A 20,364-nucleotide genomic window follows, 5' to 3' on the forward strand; every position below is an offset into this window, starting at 1 on the left:
GGATTTCCTGTCTTTCGGAATGATATAAATGGAAGTTCTTTCTTTATTTACATTGACTTGAAAATTATTCTTCTTGTTTACTAATTCTGCACTCTAAAATTCTCTTCAGAAAACCCCTCGTCCATGTTACATATCTCCCCACCTCAAAAACTTCCTTAAAACTTATCTCTTTGACCACGCATTTGGTGACTTCCCTGAGCTCTACTCCTAACTCCTGCTCAGTGTGCAATTGTTTTGGGAAGGCTTGTAATGTTGTGGGTGCTCACAAGTGTCAGTTCTAGTTGTTGTATTGATATGAACTTAAAAATGTGTGATAAATTTCATGCAGCGCTTGTCTGAGATTCACTTTTATTGCATTGTAAAGACTTTGCTCTCAAACAAAGACTTTATTTCTACATTTCATTAAGTTTTTAATCAGCCTCTCTTTGAAGGGGAATGATCTCTTGAACTCTCCTCAGGAGCAGATTATAACTGAAGCTGATTAGGGAATAACTCAGAACTAAATACTCTACTGGCAGGTTACAATGCACCAATACCCACTGTACACATTCTGATGTGATTTTCTGTTTGTTCCTGTTACCAATGTCATACACAACAGGGTAAAAAATGGAAACAAATGATTTTCATTATACTGGCTCCTGATTGTGGTGAGTGGTGTTCCACAGGATTCCATGTTGGGGCTGCTCTTACTCACTTTATATATAACTGATGGACTTAGGAACAACAACAACTTGCATTTAACGTTGTAAAATACCCCAAGGCACTTCACAGGAGCGGAATCAGACAAAAAAATTGACACCAAGCCAAAGAAGGTGACATTTGGACAGGTGGCCAAATGCTTGATCAAAAAGGTAGGTTTTAAGGAGCATCTTAAAGGAGGAGAGAGAGGAGGAAAGGCAGAGAGGTTTAGGGGGGGGATTCCAGAGTTCAGGGCCTAGACAGCTCAAGGCAATAGCTTTGGTTTGCCCGATGTTTAATTGAAGGATATTTCTGCTCTTCCGGTACTGGATGTCAGACAAGCAGCTTGACAAATCAGAGACAGTGGAGGGTTCGAGAGAGGTGGTGGTGAGGTAGAGCTGGGTACCTTCAGCGTACATGTGGAACCTAATGTTGTATTTTCGGATGATGTCGCTGAGGGGAAGCATGTAGGTGAGAAATAGGAGGGGGCCGAGGATCGGTCCTTGGAGGACTCCAGAGGTAACGGTGCGGGAGCGGGAAGAGAACTGAGGGAACAATATCAAATTTTGCTGATGACACCAAATTGGACAGGTAGACAGGTGGAAGTTGCAGTTCAATCAAGAAATGTGAGGTAATACATTTTGGAAAAAAAAATAGGAAAAGCATGAACACCTTTGATGGTAAGAATTTCAATGGAGTAGAAGATTAAAAGGGTCTTGGTGCACAGATACATAGGTCATCAAAGGTAGCAACAACAACTTGCATTTATATAGCATAGAAAACATAGTTTAACAGAGTAAAACATCACAAGGTGCTTCACAGGAGCATTATCAAACAACATTTTACACTGAGCTACATGAGGTCATATTAGTACAGGTCAAAGAGGTGGGTATTAAGGAGCTTTTTAAAGGAGGAGAGAGAGTTAGAGAGGCAGAGAAGTTTGGGGAGGGAATTCCAGAGCTTAAGGCTCAGACAGCTGAAGGCACAGCCGCCAATGGTGGAGTGATGAAAATCGGGGATGCACAAGAGCCCAGAATTGGAGGAGCGCAGAGATCTCGGAGAGTTGTAGATCTGGAAGAGGCTACGGAGATAGGGAGGGGCGAGGCCATGAAGGGATTTGAAAACAAGGATGAGAATTTTAAAATCGAGGCGTTGCCATATGTTTAATTGAAGGAATGTCGGTCAGTGAGCACAGGGGTGATAGGTGATCGGGACTTGGTGCGAGTTAGGATACGGGCAGCAGAGTTTTGAATGAGCTCAAGTAGAAAGGCCTGAAAAAGGCAAATGGAATCCTTTGTTTTATGGCTAGATGCATACATTAAAACATTCAACCACAGTTGAAGTATTGGGCAAAGTTTAGGCATCCATTATTGGAAACAAATAAAAACAATGGAAAATATGCAGCATGGGTTCACTAGGATGGCACCAGCGATGAAGAGGCATAGTTATAAAGAGAGACTTGAGGAGTTGGGGCTTTTTTCACTGGAACTAAAAGGTTAAGGGATGACCTGATAGAGGTCTTCAAGATCATGAATGGTTACGAATGGGTAACTAATGTTGGAGTTTCCACTGATCAGCGAGATGGTAACCGGAGGGCACACAGTTAAGGTAATCACAAAAGGAAATGAAGAGAAAGTTACAGAAAAAAATTGTTACACAAGAGTGGTTAGAATGTTGTTAATGCAGAAACCAGAAATTCTTTTAAAAGGGGATTAGGTTGGTGCTTGTAAAAGAGGGATATTAAGGGCCAAGGGGAATGAGCAGCAGAATAGGAGAAAAAGACCGGTACGGATTTAATGGTCTAAATGCCCTGTCTTTGTGCTGTAACGTTCTATGATTCTACAACTCAGCCCTTCCCCTGATGCATTGTGCAATGTTCTGTTACATTGTTACATATTGAAAAGCAGCAAAATGAAAGCAATAAATTGCAAAACACTTACACATTATCATCCACTGAAATAGTTGAATGAAGTACTTCAACAACTGATCCATCAATTTTAATGACAATTTGAGTGATCCTTGGAAGACCATCAACAATGGTGCGCCTCATCTGGATGTTGAATTCTTCATAAGTCTTCAAACACTGGGAAGCGAAGACATAATTGCAGGTTCCGGGGAAATAATAAACATCTCCATCAAAGGTTTTAAAGTGGTAATTTCCCCAGGTACTGCAAACACGGTAATTGTGGTCTGGATTGTGACCTATGAATTGAGAACAGTGTACAATTATTTTGAGGGGTGGTGAATTACATAGGGAGTTTTTTGGAAGATTTAGTCTGCAGAGCAGTTGGTTTTAAAATACATATCTTCACAGTTAAAGTACTGGCTGCCACGAGGTCATACTGCAACAGGTTTTATATCTGCCAAAGTACCAACATTTGTAACGCATTTGTTCATTTGATTCGTCGTTGTTTTAAGAAATTAAAAAAATTACTTCCATCAAATGTGATCAGCAAAGAAATTAAGTTATTGCCTTATTGATCACATTTTCCTGATCATCCTTCTGTTTACTAACCCTGTAGATTGTTTTGTGAGACACAGAGAATGTTGCTCACTTCATCAGGTAAAGCTGGCACAGGCTGGTCTGTAAGAACATGATTCATAGGTTGATTTCTGGAGAAGTGCTGTTAGCATCTCTCACACTCCGGGGCAGAATACAAGATCAACTGATTGGTGATCCCTCTCTTTTCTAGCCTCCAGTTTTTTTCCTCAAAGCAATATTTATTCTCTCTCTCTCTATTGTGATACTATGATCATCAATCCAGTGAACTTTCTTCTCTTGCTCCTTCTAATCACCACATGTGCTGTTCTACACACTTTTTCTCCCACCTGCACCTTCACTGTGTTGAAATTAAGGCTTATCGTACTGGTTGTTATCGTAACTCATTCTTTCCGAAGACCTCAAAGCTGTGCAACTTCTTATCTTCCTCCTGAAATCTATAGACTTTTACCAAAGTTTGGCATAATCAAACCACTATGACTTGATTCATCCCATCTTCTATTCTTTACTTTTGAAGGTGTCCTGAATATGGATCTTGGCCCATCAACTAGGTTTCTTAATTGGAAAAAGGAATACAGTTTATTTACTTGAAAAAAATGGAGCTGATGGTATTCTTGGAAGTAGCACCACTGTCTTGTCAAACAAAGTAGATTCTGTTGCCTCATCTAAAAACACAACACAAACTTCATCATTTGAATGAAGAACTAAACATAAAAAAGTATAAAAATGTGAATTGTCTAATGTTATAAAGCAGTAACTAGACACATACATTATACTGAATAAGAAGAGTGGTCTATTAATCAAAGGCTAAACATCACTATCTTCTTAAATTATGCTATTTGTTGCCTGTTTACCAATATTGTAAGTGTTTGAATTCAATGCAGTGATAAATTCACACAAAACGCAGAACAGTATTAAAATTTAGTTTCAAGCATAGAAATTAATGTTCTTTGATATTAAGCAAATGTTTCTCAAGTTCCTTTGGCTTTCCTCTGTCCATTATTTTAACACATTTGTTTTAAACTGGCCAATGCCCCATCAGAATAATGGACAGAGCAAAAGCACAATAATGTATTAAGCATTTGTACCCAATTATCTATAACCATAATTTATAGGCTATAATATTTCTGTTGTGACGCACTGTTGGTAATTCCTACTTTCCTACATCTCATTTATGCTGATAATGTTACTGTTTACATTGCTACGCACTGACAATGGTACTTTCTGCCTTGCTTTAACCATTGTGCACTGATGATGGTATTTTCTGCCTTGTTATGTCCATGGTGCACTGATGATAGTGATATCCTTCATACAATATCCATTATGTCATGCACTTTTTGCCTTGTTTGTGCATATTGCATTAAAACAGAATCCATAGAAAGGGAAATATTACAATTCTTGGTGTTCATTATGGGATATGAGATAGAGGAGGAGTTCAGAGAAATATTGAAGAAGGGCAGGGCAATAATATTAAGTGATTTTAACTATCCCAAGATAGACTGGGATAATGTAGGTGGTCAAAGAGTTGGGTTTTAAGGATGGTCTTAAAGGATGAAAGGAAGGTGAAATGGCTGAGGGAGGGATTTTCTTTTGGAACCAATCCCTTTTCTACAGCTATTCCTAACAATTGTTCCATGTTCTCCTCCAGTACCCTTACATTCTCATTTCCACCATCATTTGTAAAAATTGCTGCACAATATTCATTTGATATCTCCCCCATTCCTTTAGCATATACAACTAGATTTCCCCTTTCATCTCTGTGGGGTCCTCTCCTCATTTTAATTATTCTTTTAGTTTTAAAATGCTTACATAGGCCTTTATTAACTGGATATTCAGAGAGATTTGGGTGTCCTTGTACACGAATCACAGAAAGTTAACATGCAGGTACAGCAAGCAATTAGGAAGGCAAATGATATGCTAGCCTTTATTGCACAGGGGTTGGAGTATAAGAGTAAGGAAGTCTTACTGTAATTGTATAGGGCTCTGGTGAGACCACACCTGGAGCACCGTGTACAGTTTTGGTCTCCTTTCCCATGGAAGAATATACTTGCCTTAGAGGCGGTGCAACAAAGGTTTACTAAATTGATTCCTGGGATGAAAGGGTTGTCCTATGAGGAGAGATTGAGTAGAACGGGCCTATGTTCTCTGGAGTTTAGAAGAATGAAAGATGATCTCATTGAAATATATAAAATTCTCAAATCCTTGACAGGGTAGATGCTGAGAGGCTGTTTCCCCTGGCTGGAGAGTCTAGAATTAGGGGGCATAGCCTCAAGATAAAGGGTTGACCATTTAGGACCGAGATGAGGAAAATTTCTTCACTCAGAGGGTTGTGATTCTTTGGAATTCTCTACCCCAGAGGGCTGTGGATACTCAGTCGTTGAGTATATTCAAGACTGAGATCGATAGATTTTAGGACACTAAGGGAATCAAGGGACAAGGGGACAGGGTGGGAAAGTAGAGTTGAGGTAGAAGATCAGGCGTGATCTTATTGAATGGCGGAGCAGGCTCGAGGGACCGTATGGCCCACTCCTGCTCCTATTTCTTATGTTCTTATGTATGTAATCCATTTATGATATGCCCTTTTAGCCTTTCTAATCTCCCGCTTCATCTCCCCATGACACTTCCTATATTCCTCAAGATTTTCTTTAGTATTGTTATCCCTAGCTTTATCATATGTCTCACAATTAAGTTTAAGTTCCAGTTTCATTTTAATTTCTAAATCTATCCATGAAACACCTTCCTTTTGATAGCCCCATTTCACCTCGTAGGGATAGATGCATTTGCTCCATCTTATATCTGAAAATTCCTCACTGCTGAATCAGTGTCCTGCTTGCTAACTCTCCGCACTAGTTAATGTGAACCAGATCTCTTCATATCACAGTCCAGCGCCGTTAACTTTGATTCTCTATTGTCGTTTTCTATTTTCGCATCAAACCTAACAATTTTGGATTTGCTAATTCCTAATTGTTCTCCTGCTCTCACTTCAGTTATTTCCAAGAACCAAGTCAAGCAATGTTTCTTTCCTTGTTGGACTAGAAACACATTAATCTAGGAAACAGTTTTGGATGCATTCTAAAAAGCATTCCTCACTTTGACCACATAGTCCTCAACCTTTTTCCCAGTCTATCACCCACATCTCTCTGAGCTGTCTGTAGATCTCCTCTTCTCAACTCATCTCCACTGTTGGATGCCCGTAATGCACACCGGGAATTGTAACCAATTCAGAATACATTGGGAAGAGTCTAAACTGATTATATAGGGGTCAATTTTAAGGCCAAAATTAGCATTAACGTGGTGGTATCCAGCTCAAAATGGGTTTGGTGGACTTAATGCCGCGATCAGCCTGCTGCCACTTTCACAGGGGCTTTCCACTGAGCAGATGTGCTGCCTGCCTGCCTGTTTTAGGTGGTAGGTCCCTTTTAATATGCAAGTTGGGGTCCTATGACATACATTGGACCCTGAATGCCATTTTAGGATAGAACTGGTCGAAGCATGAGCCGTGCTCGCTTCAACCAATTTCACTGGCAGTAAAGCTGAAGAGGCACTGAAAGGGTAAATTTTAAATTATTTCTTTAGGGCCAGGAGGAACAGGATTGTTACTGTAGGCCCCACAAAAATAATCTAGGTCACTGCCGCTCGGGTTCCCCCCTCCCCCACCCCTGCGATTGCGACATCCCCCCCTGGACTTGCGTTGCTTCCAGCCTGCAGCCTCCAGGCCACCCAATATTGGGCCAGCCTGAATCCGGTGAGCTTCATTGCGATGCCTGTTTAGCGCCCACATTTAAATGAGGCCTGGGACTCAAAATGGCTCCGGCTTCCTCGCCCCCAGAATGCCACTCTCCTCCAATCCGCTGCCCAAGAGTTAAAATCGACCCCGTTGTCCTTTACAAGTGCAGTGTGTCAGAAATGGGTCGGTGCTTTGGTTTGCAAAGGAAAATATAAACATGGCACTGGGCATTAACACAGCCTTCCCAGACACGGACAAGAATGACATCAACGCCTGGTGATTTAAGTTCCAAATAGCTTTGGTCTGAAAGCACTGCTGCTGTAGTGCAACCATTTCTTCAACAAAAACTCTATCAGATCACAGCAGGATGACAGTAATGTGTTTTTACCAAAAAAAAAATCAACACACCTGAACCTGCCACAGATTTAGAAAAAATGCCAAGTAGCAAAGAACACTGCTATTTTAATTAGACATGTAAACCTTGAAAATTCTGAGATATTCTGTAAATACATTTGTTCATTTTTTAAAAAGTCCATGCTTTCATTAACAATTATCAATGCAATTTAGGCTTAATTAGAAATCAGACTAATCAGTAGAAATTCATTAGGAACATGCAAATTAACTATTTTACACAACAATCAGCAAACCGATTTTTTAACTGAACATGGGTTTGATGCTCATTGAAAATACTCCTCCAGAGTTGGATTGGTATGTACATTCAGCATGCTTTTCCGTTCCCACAATGGCATTCGCATTTAACACAGCCTTGCAACAAGAACCACAAAGCAAAAGCATCAAATTCAGACCAGCAGATTGAAGCCTTTCAAGAATTTTTCAATACTTGTAAAGACACAGAACTCATTTTCCAGTACATTCTTAAAATTATCAAAATATATTTTTATGGAAAAGAGAACATTCTTACGTTCTAAGGTGACGGAGCCATAAGAGTATGAGACTATCAGTACAAGGATCCATACTGATGCATCCCTATCTCTCCCCATCTTGGTCAAAGCTCGGTATGAGCTACCGAGGTCCCTGTAAGGTGTCGGTCACCTGTGGCTCAGTCTTTTATACAGGAAAATTTGGCACAGTCTCCAGATGACAAAAGTCTATTGGGCAGAGCTCAAAAAAGATAGAATTTGTGTTACTCCAAGTGGAAACAGCAGAACACTGCTGAGATCTGATTTCTGGAACTTGGAGCAGAGATTGTTTGCTAAATGGGAGTAAAATCTTTGTGGTTTTTTTTCGTTCATGGGATGTGGGCGTCCCTGGCGAGGCCAGAATTTATTGCCCATCCCTAATTGCCCTTGAGAAGGTAGTGGTGAGCCGCCTTCTTGAACTGCTGCAGTCCGTCTGGTGAAGGTTCTCCCACAGTGCTGTTAGGAAGGGAGTTCCAGGATTTTGACCCAGCGACAATGAAGGAACGGCAATATATTTCCAAGTCGGGATGGTGTGTGACTTGGAGGGGAACGTACAGGTGGTGCGGTTCTCATGTGCCTGCTGCTCTTGTCCTTCTAGGTGGTAGAGGTCGCGGGTTTGGGAGGTGCTGTCGAAGAAGCCATGGCGAGTTGCTGCAGTGCGTCCTGTGGATGGTACACACTGCAGCCACAGTGCGCCGGTGGTGAAGGGAGTGAATGTTTAGGGTGGTGGATGGGGTGCCAATCAAGCGGGCTGCTTTGTCCTGGATGATGTCGAGCTTCTTGAGTGTTGTTGGAGCTGCACTCATCCAGGCAAGTGGAGAGTATTCCATCACACTCCTGACTTGTGCCTTGTAGATGGTTGAATGGCTTTGGGGAGTCAGGAGGTGAGTCACTCGCCGCAGAATACCCAGCCTCTGACCTGCTCTTGTAATCACAGTATTTATATGGCTGGTCCAGTTAAGTTTCTGGTCAATGGTGACCCCCCAGGATGTTGATGGTGGGGGATTCGGCAATGGTAATGCCATTGAATGTCAAGGGGAGGTGGTTAGACTCTCTCTTGTTGGAGATAGTTATTGCCTGGCACTTGTCTGGCACGAATGTTACCTGCCACTTGTCAGCCCAAGCCTGGATGGAGTCCAGGTCTTGCTGCTTGCGGGCACGGACTGCGACATTATCTGAGGGATTGCGAATGGAACTGAACAATCATCAGCGAACATCCCCATTTCTGACCTTATGATGGAGGGAAGGTCATTGATGAAGCAGCTGAAGATGGTTGGGCCAAGGACACTGCCTTGAGGAACTCCTGCAGCAATGTCCTGGGGCTGAGATGATTGGCCTCCAACAACCACTACCATCTTCCTTTGTGCTAGGTATGACTCCAGCCACTGGAGAGTTTTCCCCCTGATGCCCATTGACTTCAATTTTATTAGGGCTCCTTGGTGCCACACTCGGTCAAATGCTGCCTTGATGTCAAGGGCAGTCACTCTCACCTCACCTCTGGAATTCAGCTCTTTTGTCCATGTTTGGACCAAGGCTGTAATGAGGTCTGGAGCCGAGTGGTCCTGGCGGAACCCAAACTGAGCATTGGTGAGCAGTTATTGGTGAGTAAGTGCCGCTTGATAGCACTGTCGACGACACCTTCCATCACTTTGCTGATGATTGAGAGTGGACTGATGGGGCGGTAATTGGCCGGATTGGATTTGTCCTGCTTTTTGTGGACAGGACATACCTGGGCAATTTTCCACATTGTCGGTTAGATGCCAGTGTTGTAGCTGTACTGGAACAGCTTGGCTAGAGGCGCAGCTAGTTCTGGAGCACAAGTCTTCAGCACTACAGCCGGGATGTTGTCGAGGTCCATAGCCTTTGCTGTATCCAGTGCACTCAGCCGTTTCTTGATATCACATGGAGTGAATCGAATTGGCTGAAGACTGGCTTCCGTGATGGTGGGGATATTGGGAGGAGGCTGAGATGGATCATCCACTCGGCACTTCTGGCTGAAGATGGTTGCAAACGCTTCAGCCTTGTCTTTTGCACTCACATGCTGGACTCCGCCATCATTGAGGATAGGGATGTTTACAGATCCTCCTCCTGTTGTTTAATTGTCCACCACCATTCACGACTGGATATGGCAAGACTGCAGAGCTTCGATCTGATCCGTTGGTTGTGGAATCGCTTAGCTCTGTCTTTAGCATGTTGCTTCCGCTGTTTAGCACGCATGTAGTCCTGAGTTGTAGCTTCACCAGGTTGGCACCTCATTTTAGGTACACCTGGTGCTGCCCCTGGCTTGTTGGTAAAGGTAGAGTGAGGAATATGCTGGGCCATGAGGTTACAGATTGTGCTGGAATACAATTTTTCTGCTGCTGATGGCCCACAGCACCTCATGGATGCCCAGTTTTGCTAGATCTGTTCTGAATCTATCCCATTTAGTATGGTGGTAGTGCCACACAACACGTTGGATGGTGTTCTCAATGCGAAGACAGGACTTCGTCTTCACAAGGACTGTGCGGTGATCACTCCTACCAATACTGTCATGGACAGATGCATTTGCGACAGGTAGATTGGTGAGGACGAGGTCAAGTAAGTTTTTCCCTCCTGTTGGTTCGCTCACCACCTGCCGCAGGCCCAGTCTGACAGCTATGTCCTTCAGGACTCGGCCAGCTCGGTCAGTATTGGTGCTACCGAGCCACTCTTGGTGATGGACTTTGAAGTCCTCCACCCAGAGTACATTCCGTGCCCTTGCTACCCTCAGTGCTTCCTCCAAGTGGTGTTCAACATGGAGGAGGACTGATTCATCAGCTGAGGGAGGGCGGTAGATGGTAATCAGCAGGAGGTTTCCTTGTCCACGTTTGACCTGATGCCATGAGATTTTATGGGGTCCATAGTCAATGTTGAGGACTCCCAGAGCCACTCCCTCCTGACTGTATATCACTGTACCGCCACCTCTGGTGGGTCTGTCCTGCCGGTGGGACAGGACATACCCAGGGATGGTGATGGAAGAGTCTGGGACGTTGGCTGAAAGATATGATTCTGTGAGTATGGCTATGTCAGGCTGTTGCTTGACTAGTCTGTGGGATAGCCCTCCCAATTTTGGCACAAGTCCCCAGATGTTAGTGAGGACGACTTTGCAGGATCGACTGGGCTTGGTTTGCCTTTGTCGTGTCCGGTGCCTAGTGGTCCGAACACAACAAAAATGGACAATTTACAGAGAAACAAACCTGCATGAAACTGCAATTATAATATGAAATTATTATTAGGCCTATTAATATGTTATGTATACTGTATGATACTAGTAAAGCAAAAAGAAATCCTGGATTCTACATGACAGTTCTGGTCTCCATATTATAAAAAGGATGCAGAGGCACTGGAGAAGGTGCAAAAAAGGTTCACAAAGATGATACCAGAACTGAGAGGCTATAACTATCAGGGAAGATTGAACAGGCTGGGGCTCTTTTCTCTCGAAAAGAGAAGACTGAGGATGACCTGATAGAGGTCTTTAAGATTATGAAAGGGCTTGATAGGGTAGACGTAGAGAAAATGTTTCCACTTGTTGGGGAGCCCAGAACTAGGGACCATAGATAGCCACTAATAAATCCAATAGGGAATTCAGGAGACACTCCTTTACCCAGAGAGTGGTTAGGATGTGGAACTCGCTACCACAAGGAGTAGCTCTCTAGCGCAGATGTATTTAAGGGGAAGCTAGATAAACACATGAGGGAGAAAGGAATAGAAGAATATGCTTATAGGGTTAGATAAGGTAGGGAGGGAGGAGGCTCATGTGGAGCATAAATACTGGCATGGACCAGTTGGGCCAAATGGCCTGTTTCTGTGCTGTACTTTCTATGTAATTCTATGTAATAATACACTGATATGGGTGGAGGAGGGGGACAAAGACAGCCAAATCTGCAAGGCACATTTTATGAACGTCAAGTTAGAATTTTTGTCAGTGGTGTGTGGAGCTCAGCCTGATGCCACTAATTGTACCACCTCAAAGGTAACATGCCAATGGCACAAACTCACAGATAGTTTAAAATGAGCTTGTAAAATATGGACATACATGAAAGTTACAACCCGGAAACATGCCATTTGGCCCAACCAGTCCGTGTTGGTGTGTACCCTCCACATGAGCAAATAGTTCCTGCTCCCATACCCCTCCAACCCCATCCTTCATTCACCTATCCAATCTCATCTTGAATACTGACATAGTTTCTGCCTCAACCACTCACCCTGGAAGTGAATTCCACAGTCTCACATCTCTCTGTGTGAAGAGGTTTCTCTTGTCCTCTGTTCGAAATCTCTTCCATTTAATCTTGGCCTCTTGTTCTAGACCCCTCAACTACTGGAAACACTCTGCTTTTATCTACCCTGTCCCATCCTTTCATAATTTTAAAACTTCTATTATATCACCTCGTAATCTGCATTGATCTAACAATAAAAGACCCAACTTTTCAAGTCTTTCTTCATATTTATATTCCCTCATACCGTGCAGTACATCTGTATCCAACAAAAAGTAACTCAAAATTGCTTTGAAACATTTCCCTTCATTTAGGGTTCAGGAGAGGAAATTGGGCAGAACCCCCAGAGTAACGGCCATTTTAACTCCCAATTTAGCGTTTGACCGTTACTTACACAGTGACATCGAAAAATGAACCAGAATGGCATCACTATTTAAAATGTAAATATTCCCATGCTGCTAAAATCCATTCTATACAGAACAAAGTATGCATGTACTTTTATGATGCACAGAAGCATTATTACTATCTATGTAAACTAACACAAATGGTTCATCTGGTGAAAAATTAACAAGGCATCCAAATAAAGTTCACCACATTCAGAATGTGATGGCCACAGTGACAATCACTTTTCCTAATTTGAAGCTATTTCTAAAGCAGTCTTTGAAAAACATACGCAGAGTCTGTTCTCTGTATATACATCAATACATTGACTACAGCAAAAACGTCTTTTTTTGGAGAACTGCAGATGCAAGGGGATCTGGATTCAAATCCAGCTCAGACTGACCGTTGAATGCTTGCCCTGTAAGGGTTCTGAGTGAACTGATCCTGGGCTGTTTTCACCCAGTCCCACAACACGGAATAATATTCATCACAAATTAATACTTAAACTGCTAATCCCATTCAGAGAGGCGACAGGATGGCTGATGTAGGACATGGATTATGTCACACTGGTGTTGAATGTGGGATGGGGAGAGTTAAGGCACATTGTTGGAACAGTATGGAGAAAACTTTACTCAGTTTACAAGCTGTGTTGACTTGGGAGAAGCTGATACTGACACTGGGTGAAAAAAGTAGAAAAGAGCTCTGTTCCCTCACCTTGATAATCACAAAAACCTGTCTATCTATTAAAAATAGTCTCAGTGTGCACATTTCACCTTCACAAATTTCGCTTACTGACAAAGATTTTTGTCACACTTTTATGTTCACATTTAACATTGAAATTACCTATGTAAACATTTATAATTGATGTTCTGTATGTAAACAGTTATCACAAGTCTTTGTTAATAAACCAATCAATTGACTCAAAATTCTTTGTCAAAAAATGTCCATCCACTACTTTATCTAACTAACTAAAACTTCTAGAGCACTAAATTGGGCCGCATAGCGCCCGTTCTTTCGGCGCTACGCGGCCTCTCCAACATACAAGATGGCGACTTGGCTGTGCATGCACATTTCCAGTGTGACACCCACGGATGCCATCTTGGTATAGAAGTTAGCGCATGCGTAAATACCGAACACCGGAAGCATGTAAAGTAGGGAGAAAATGCGTGCAATCAGTGTGCAACATTGATTTAAAGTGATAGACACCATTTTGGCATTCAACTCAACGCACAGTCTTAACCCCGAGCACCTGAACGTGTCTTAGATGGCCTGGACGACCCCCCCCACCAGTGCTATTTAAAGGGACCATCCAGGTGTTGCAGGTTAGTTGCTGGATTATTGCTTCTGGCTGCTGGTGGAATAGCAAGTGTTATTTGAAGCTCCCTATTCTTACTGAGAGTTCCAAGAATACATTTGAGAGCGGTTTGACAGATACTGCCTCACGGTTCGGAAATTTACAACCGTGGTTGAACAACATTCCTGGCAACAATGGGTGGTCTGCTACGGCTCCTGCTGGGCATTCAGCACGACTGGGAGCATGCAGAGAGGCCACGCCCAGCAGGTCAAGCTGCGGGGAGAGGGAGGACGAGGAGGCGCAGGGCACTGAGCAGGAGGCCGTATCCAATGAGGGCCTTCCTGGACCAATTCTCTTAACATTCTCTTGACATGGCTGAGACATCCGACACCTGAGGTTCACCAAGGAAGTCGTGACTGAGATCTGTCCACTGGTGCGGCCACAACTGCAGCCTCAGAGCAGGGCGAGGACAGCATTGCCTGTGGCTGTGAAAGTCACCGTGGTGCTGAATTTCTACGGCTCAGGAGTATTTCAGGCCTCTGCTGGTGACATGTGTAACATCTCGCAGTATGCAGTGCACTGCTGCATAAGGGAGGTCACAGACACACTGTACCACACGAGGAACAGGTTCATCACCTTCCCTCTTGATAGAAACAAGCAGAATGAACAAGCATGGGGGTTTGCCCACATTGCTGGCTTCCCTCTGGTGCAGGGTGCCATTGACTGCATGCACATTGCCCTGCGTGCCCCGCATATCAACTCGGCCGTCTTCATCAACCGAAAGGGCTTCCACTCCCTCAATGTGCAGCTGGTGTGAGACCACACGCAACGAATCATGGATCAGTCATGATGCCTTCGTCATGCGGCAGTCCAATGTGTCAGCTATCTTTCACCCGACTCGACAAGTCAAAGGCTGGTTACTGGGCGACAAGGGCTATCCCCTCACGCCATGGCTCATGACACCGGTCAGGAATCCACACACACGTGCACAGCAGGCCTATAATGAGAGCCATGCTGCCACACACAACATCGTGGAGCACACCATAGGCCTCCTCAAACAACGCTTCCGCTGCCTGGACCAGTCTGGAGGAGCCCTGCAGTACTCCCCTGAGTGGGTGGGCAGATTCGTGGTGGTCTGCTGTATGCTGCACAACCTCGCCATCATGAGGGATCAGAGTTTGTCACCGATGATCAGAGAAGACCCTGAGCCAGAGGTGGAAGAGGAGGAGGCTGAGGAGGAGGAGGAAGAAGAGGGGGTGGAGCCGGAAGAGGAAGTGGAGGAAGACGCAAGGGTGCAGCGCCTTGTCTGTGACGATACCGGATTCTTTACTCTTAGTCTGGTTCAGCAAAAACTGAAAGCGAATACACTTGAAAGTTTTAACACAATTTATTAGCTGCAGCTGGCCCGATCTATAGAATTGATTTCAACTCTTGACAGAGTCTGGTCAATCTCATAGAACAGGCAATTTACACAGTCAAAGTTCACACAATTATACATTTTCAGAGTGGGGAGGGACATGAGTAGCAAGGGGTTAAAACCAATCATAGGCTGAGTCTGGGCAAGCCATATTAACTGACATAATGACCGACCACTCACAGGTGATACCTGTTCATACGTAGGTCACAGGAAAGGGAGTCTCACTTATCTCAGGCCTGGGATGTTTTTCGACCTTGTCCGAAATAAGGATCCATTCATTAGGTAGCTGCAAAACAACACTCCCTACACCTGCTTACCCCAGAATTCAGCTTATCATATCGCTTTGCTTGATTCATAATAAAGCATACATTTTCATACAGGAAATTAATAACATAAACGAATGATCAAGGATTAGTATAGTGGTAAGTATCCCCGCCTGTCACGCGGGAGACCGAGGTTCAATTCCCCGCCGGGGAGCCATACTACATATGCATTTCATTAGAGGGGCACCTCGTAGGTATTCTCATCTGCACGGGCTCTGTGTGCTTGCCTGATCCGTGCCCGCTATCAATAATGTGAACTAAACCCCAATTCACCTACACTCCCCACCTTTCCGCTCCCACAAGACAATCAAATCGCCCATCTGATTACACATTGGTTTCCCTCTCAGCTCATCGCACAAATAAAAACCACCACCAAATGCAAATTCAAAGCCACATTTATCAATGAATAAACTAAATTATGGAAACAGAACAGAACTATTCACCCTTGTGCATTCCCTTAGTGCCTGTTGTTCGTGTGCCTTTACCTATCCTAGTGCTCCTATGAGGTGCTTCCCCAGTGGTTGGAGCATGGGTGGTGGGAGGCTGCTGGCCTTCAATTGAGGAGCGTGCAGATGGCCTTGGAGGATGATCTCGAGCGGCTCTGGGCCGGGAGGGCCAGGCTTCAGACTGCACCATCTCAGCATGGGCTGCAGCAGTCTGGCCTGGCTGGCCGATAGTCAACAACAGGGACACTGGCGGAGTGGCAGGGGCAGGAGCAGTAATGCTGTCGTCCTGAGAGAGGACAGCAGGTCCGATTGCCATGGCGCCTCTGCCACTCTCCCAGGGCGGCACCTCAGCAATCCTGGTGATCAGCTGGAGAATGACTGCTGGAGTGCTGTGAGGCCCTGGAAGCCCCATTCCACGTGGTGCCCAGAGCCACGATAGTGGCTGTCTGAGCTTCCATTGCAGCAGTCTGGGCAGAAACTGTAGTGTGCAGACCTTTGATGACATCAGTTTGTGCTGCAATGGAAGCTGTGACATCAGTCATCAGACGCTGCATCATGGTGGGTTCCACAGGTGCGCTGATGGAGGTGACCACCCATTCCATGTTGGAAAGGATGGGCTCCAAGCTCTGCGCAAAGCCCTGTGCCAAGTTGGAGCTGGACTCCTCCATGCCCCTTCTCATTGTGCACAGACTTTCTGGCAGGCTTTCCAGTGCCCCAAGCATTTGTTGGTGTGCACCCATCAGCCGTCTTCTGTAGCCTGGCCCATCAAAGTCCTCATCTGACTCCTCTGCAGCAGAACTAGTGAGCGACCTCGCCCTCCGCCGAGCTGACCTGCGGTATCCGTTCCCCCCGCCCCGGCTCCTGCGCACTTGAGCCCGGTGTCTCACCACATGCAGATCCCTCCTCTAACCTAGCCTCTAAAGGACGCGCAGTGTCAGTCTCTGAGCTGCTGGAAGCAAGTGTCAGATCGAGTGACGGTGTGGCTTCAGTGTCCCCCCCCCTCCTCCTTTTCCTCCTCCTCCTCCTCCTCGGATGGTGCTGCCACGTGTTCTTGGGTATCTGCAAAGACAAAGGGAAACAGGTTGAGTTGTGGAGTGGGGAGAGGAGCAAGTAAGACGTGTGTGCTGTCAGCATCTGCAGCACGTGAATCAGAAAAGATTATGGGAGGAGGGAGATGGGGGAAAGGAGAAGGAGCGTTAGATATGCAGGGACCCCCTTCATCGGGACCTCCAGCGCGACATGTTGTCATGGCTGCAGCGACAGCCCGCCCAACGATCTGAAGCACTGTCTCCTCTAGGGGGGTGAGGACGTGTAAGCGTCTCCGTCCACCCTCAGGTGTCTGCTGCTGCGCCACCTTCTCCCGCAAGACAGAGGACAGTGTGGGTGATGTGCCTGTCATGGTCGAATAGCTGGCAATGTGTATGACCTTTGAGTGGTGGTTGTGTAGCCTGCAAGTGTGGTACTATGTGCGAGTGAGATGCAGCATGCTGAGTGCAGCATTGCGAACGGATGGGCAGTGTTTGTTGGTGGGTGGGGGGTGTGATGCATGGAGCAGTGGAGCAGTGTGATGCATGTGCCACTTGACACTTGCACTCACTCACCTTGACCACTTGTGACAAATAATTGAACTTCTTTCGGCACTGCACCCACGTGCGTGGTGCCATGCTCCTGGCATTCTCTTCCTGCGCCACAGCCTCCCAGTGCCTGCGGGAGCTGCAGTCTGGGCTGTCTCCTGCCATGCTGCGGATACAGGTTGGCCCTCCTTTTGTCCACCCCTTCCACTAGGGCCTCCAATGCCTCATCGGTGAAGCGTGGGGCCCTCTCTCATACCAGTCCCGCCATCCTCCGGCCATCTTTCCCTCCTCCCGGGGGACTGTGCATGTCCCATTTAAAATGTGCACCTGCACCTTTAAGAGGTGCAGGCTGCTGATAACGTGCGCTGAACACGCCCCATTTCTGACTTCCTCATTCTCCGTGCAGCCTCTCGGCAGTGCGGGTAGCACTGGCTGCCCGGAGATATCATGGTAAGTAGCAGGCAGCTCAAAATTCATGCTATCGGGCGTGGTGTAGTAACGCATCACGCTACCCGCACCCGAAAATGGCCCTTATTGAATTTTTCTCCCCTAATATCCAAAATAAGTTTTGAAACAAAATATAAATATATTAAATTTATAAATATATTAAGAGAAAGGGAGCGGCTGAGGGGAATGTGAGCCAATTAAAGACAGGCATAGGTTATACGGTAATCAACGATAAGGAAGTGGCAGACTTGTTCAATGAATAACTTGTATCTGTCTTCACAGAAGAGAACAAAATACCAGTGGTACAAGGGAATCTAAAATAAATCAAGGGCAGGAACTTACTGAATTTAATATAACTAAAATAGTGTAGAAAATAATGAGACTTAAGCTAGACTAAACTCGAGGACCTGATGGTTTTCACCCCAGGGGATTATAAGACGTAGATGAGGAAATTACAGATGTGTTTGTTATTGCAGCTCTCTTGATTCAGGAATTTTGCCATTGGTTTGGAAAATTGCAAACGTCACTCCATTATTTATGAAGGGCGGGAGAGAGAAACCACATAACTGGAGACCTGTAAGTTTAACGTCAGTTGTGGGGAAATTACTAGAATCTGTCATTCGGGACAGCGTGACTGGACACTTGGACAAACTTGAGCTGATCAGAGAGAGTCAGCATGGATTTGTGAAGGGCAGGTCATGTCTGACTAATTTAGTTCAATTGTTTGAGGAGATTACTAACACGATGGATAAAGGAATGTCTATGGATTTTATCCATATGGGCTACCAGAGGCATTTGAGAAGGCTGCACACAAGAGATTATTAGCAATAATGAAAGTGTACGGAATTGGGAGCCACTGTGCAACATGGGTTGGAAATTGGTTGGGAGGTAAGAGTCAGAGAGTGGGATAAAGGGTCCGAACTCTGATTGGCAAATGGCAGTCCCCAGAGATCTGTTCTGGGGCCTCAGCTTTTCACCATTTGTCAATGATTTGGATGAAGGAATAGAGAGTTGTACATTAAAGTTTGCAGATGACACTAAGTTGGCAGTCACAATAAGTAGGGCAGCTGGTCGCAGAAAGTTACAAAGGGATATAGATAGAATAAGTGAGTGGACAAAACTGTGGTTAATGAAGTAAAATGTGGGGAAATGTGAATCCACATCAAGAAAGACAAATAAGAGTATTTTCTAAATAGTGAGAAACTAGGAATTGTGGAGGAGCAAAGATATTTAGGTATCTATGTACATAAATCACCAAAAGCTGGTGGACGGCTACAACTGAATCAAAAAGGCTAATGGAATGTTAGCCTTTATCTCGAGGGGGCTGGAATACGAAGGCTGGAAGTTGTGCTTCTGCTGTCCAGAGCCTTGGTCAGTCCCCATCTGGAGCACTGCGTTCAGTTCTGAGCATGATATCTCAGGAAAGATATGTTAGCCTTGGAAGGGGTGCAATGCAGATTCACCAGAATGATACTAAGGCTAAAAGTGTTAAATTATGAAGGCGGGTTGCATAAACATGCCTTGTATTCCCTTGAGTTTAGAAGGTTGAGGGGTGATCTAATCGAGGTGTTTAAAATGACAAGTGAATTGAATAGGGTAGACACAGAGAAACTATTTCCTCTGGTGGGGCAATCCAGAACAAGCAGACTTAATCTTAAAATGAGAACGAGGTCATTCAGGAGTGTAATCAGGAAGCACTTCTTCACACAAAGGGTAGGGGAAATCTGAAATTCTCTCCCCCCGAAAGGCTGTGGATGCCAGGTCAATTAAAACTTTCAAGACTGAGATCGCTAGGTTTTTGTTAGGTAAGGGTATCAGGGGATATGGAGCAAAGACGGGTAAATAGAGTTGAGGTACAGATTAACCATGATCTGATTGAATGGCAGAACAGGCTTGAGGGGCTGAATGGCCTATTCCTGTTTCTATGTTCCTAAAATTAAAAATTAAAGAATTACTTATTTCACAATAACATGGTTACATTGACCCACTGAATTGTGTTTTTCAATACCTTTATGAAAGTTTTATTTCAAGAGCAGCAGTGCTCTCCGATTCCACAGTATCCCGATCATCCCCTCCCCCGTTGCTGCAACCCCTCCCCTCGTGGGACCTACCTTCAAGCTACTGTGGCGAGTCAGTCGGCCTGATATTAATTTTGTTCAAATGGGTGAGCTGCCTGTGGAGGGGCACCATGCTGTGGCAGCTTACCCAGTTAATATTAACCTTGGGCCAGTCTTGGGCCTCCTGGTTCAGGCATGCATTGCGGCTGCATCACTGCCTTCTGGCCCGATAGTGGACAGCAACGAATCTCTACCCCAGAGAAATGCAACGAGTTTCCTGAATGTCTCTGTTTCTTTACTATTCTGCTCACGTAAGGATTTTCTCAGAGTATGAGTCTCAGTAAACTGAATGCTTTCCTTGACCTTTG

At 44.9% G+C, this 20,364-nt stretch overlaps 1 protein-coding gene across 1 annotated transcript in view; it reads right to left on the minus strand.

Annotated features, from left to right (window-relative positions):
- LOC137307995 (mucin-2-like) overlaps nt 1-17,657 on the minus strand; it is a 91,214-nt gene extending 73,557 nt beyond the window's left edge. Inside the window, exons 1-3 of the mRNA XM_067976965.1 lie at nt 17,520-17,657; nt 14,369-14,540; nt 2,619-2,880 (exon numbers count right to left, since the gene is read on the minus strand). Of these exons, the coding sequence (XP_067833066.1) occupies nt 2,619-2,880; nt 14,369-14,540; nt 17,520-17,657 (572 nt within the window). The remainder of the gene's footprint in view (nt 1-2,618; nt 2,881-14,368; nt 14,541-17,519) is intronic.
- Between the last annotated feature and the right edge of the window lie 2,707 nt (nt 17,658-20,364).

Source organism: Heptranchias perlo, unplaced genomic scaffold (assembly GCF_035084215.1).
Source record: "Heptranchias perlo isolate sHepPer1 unplaced genomic scaffold, sHepPer1.hap1 HAP1_SCAFFOLD_117, whole genome shotgun sequence".
Classification (NCBI taxonomy): Eukaryota; Metazoa; Chordata; class Chondrichthyes; order Hexanchiformes; family Hexanchidae; genus Heptranchias; species Heptranchias perlo.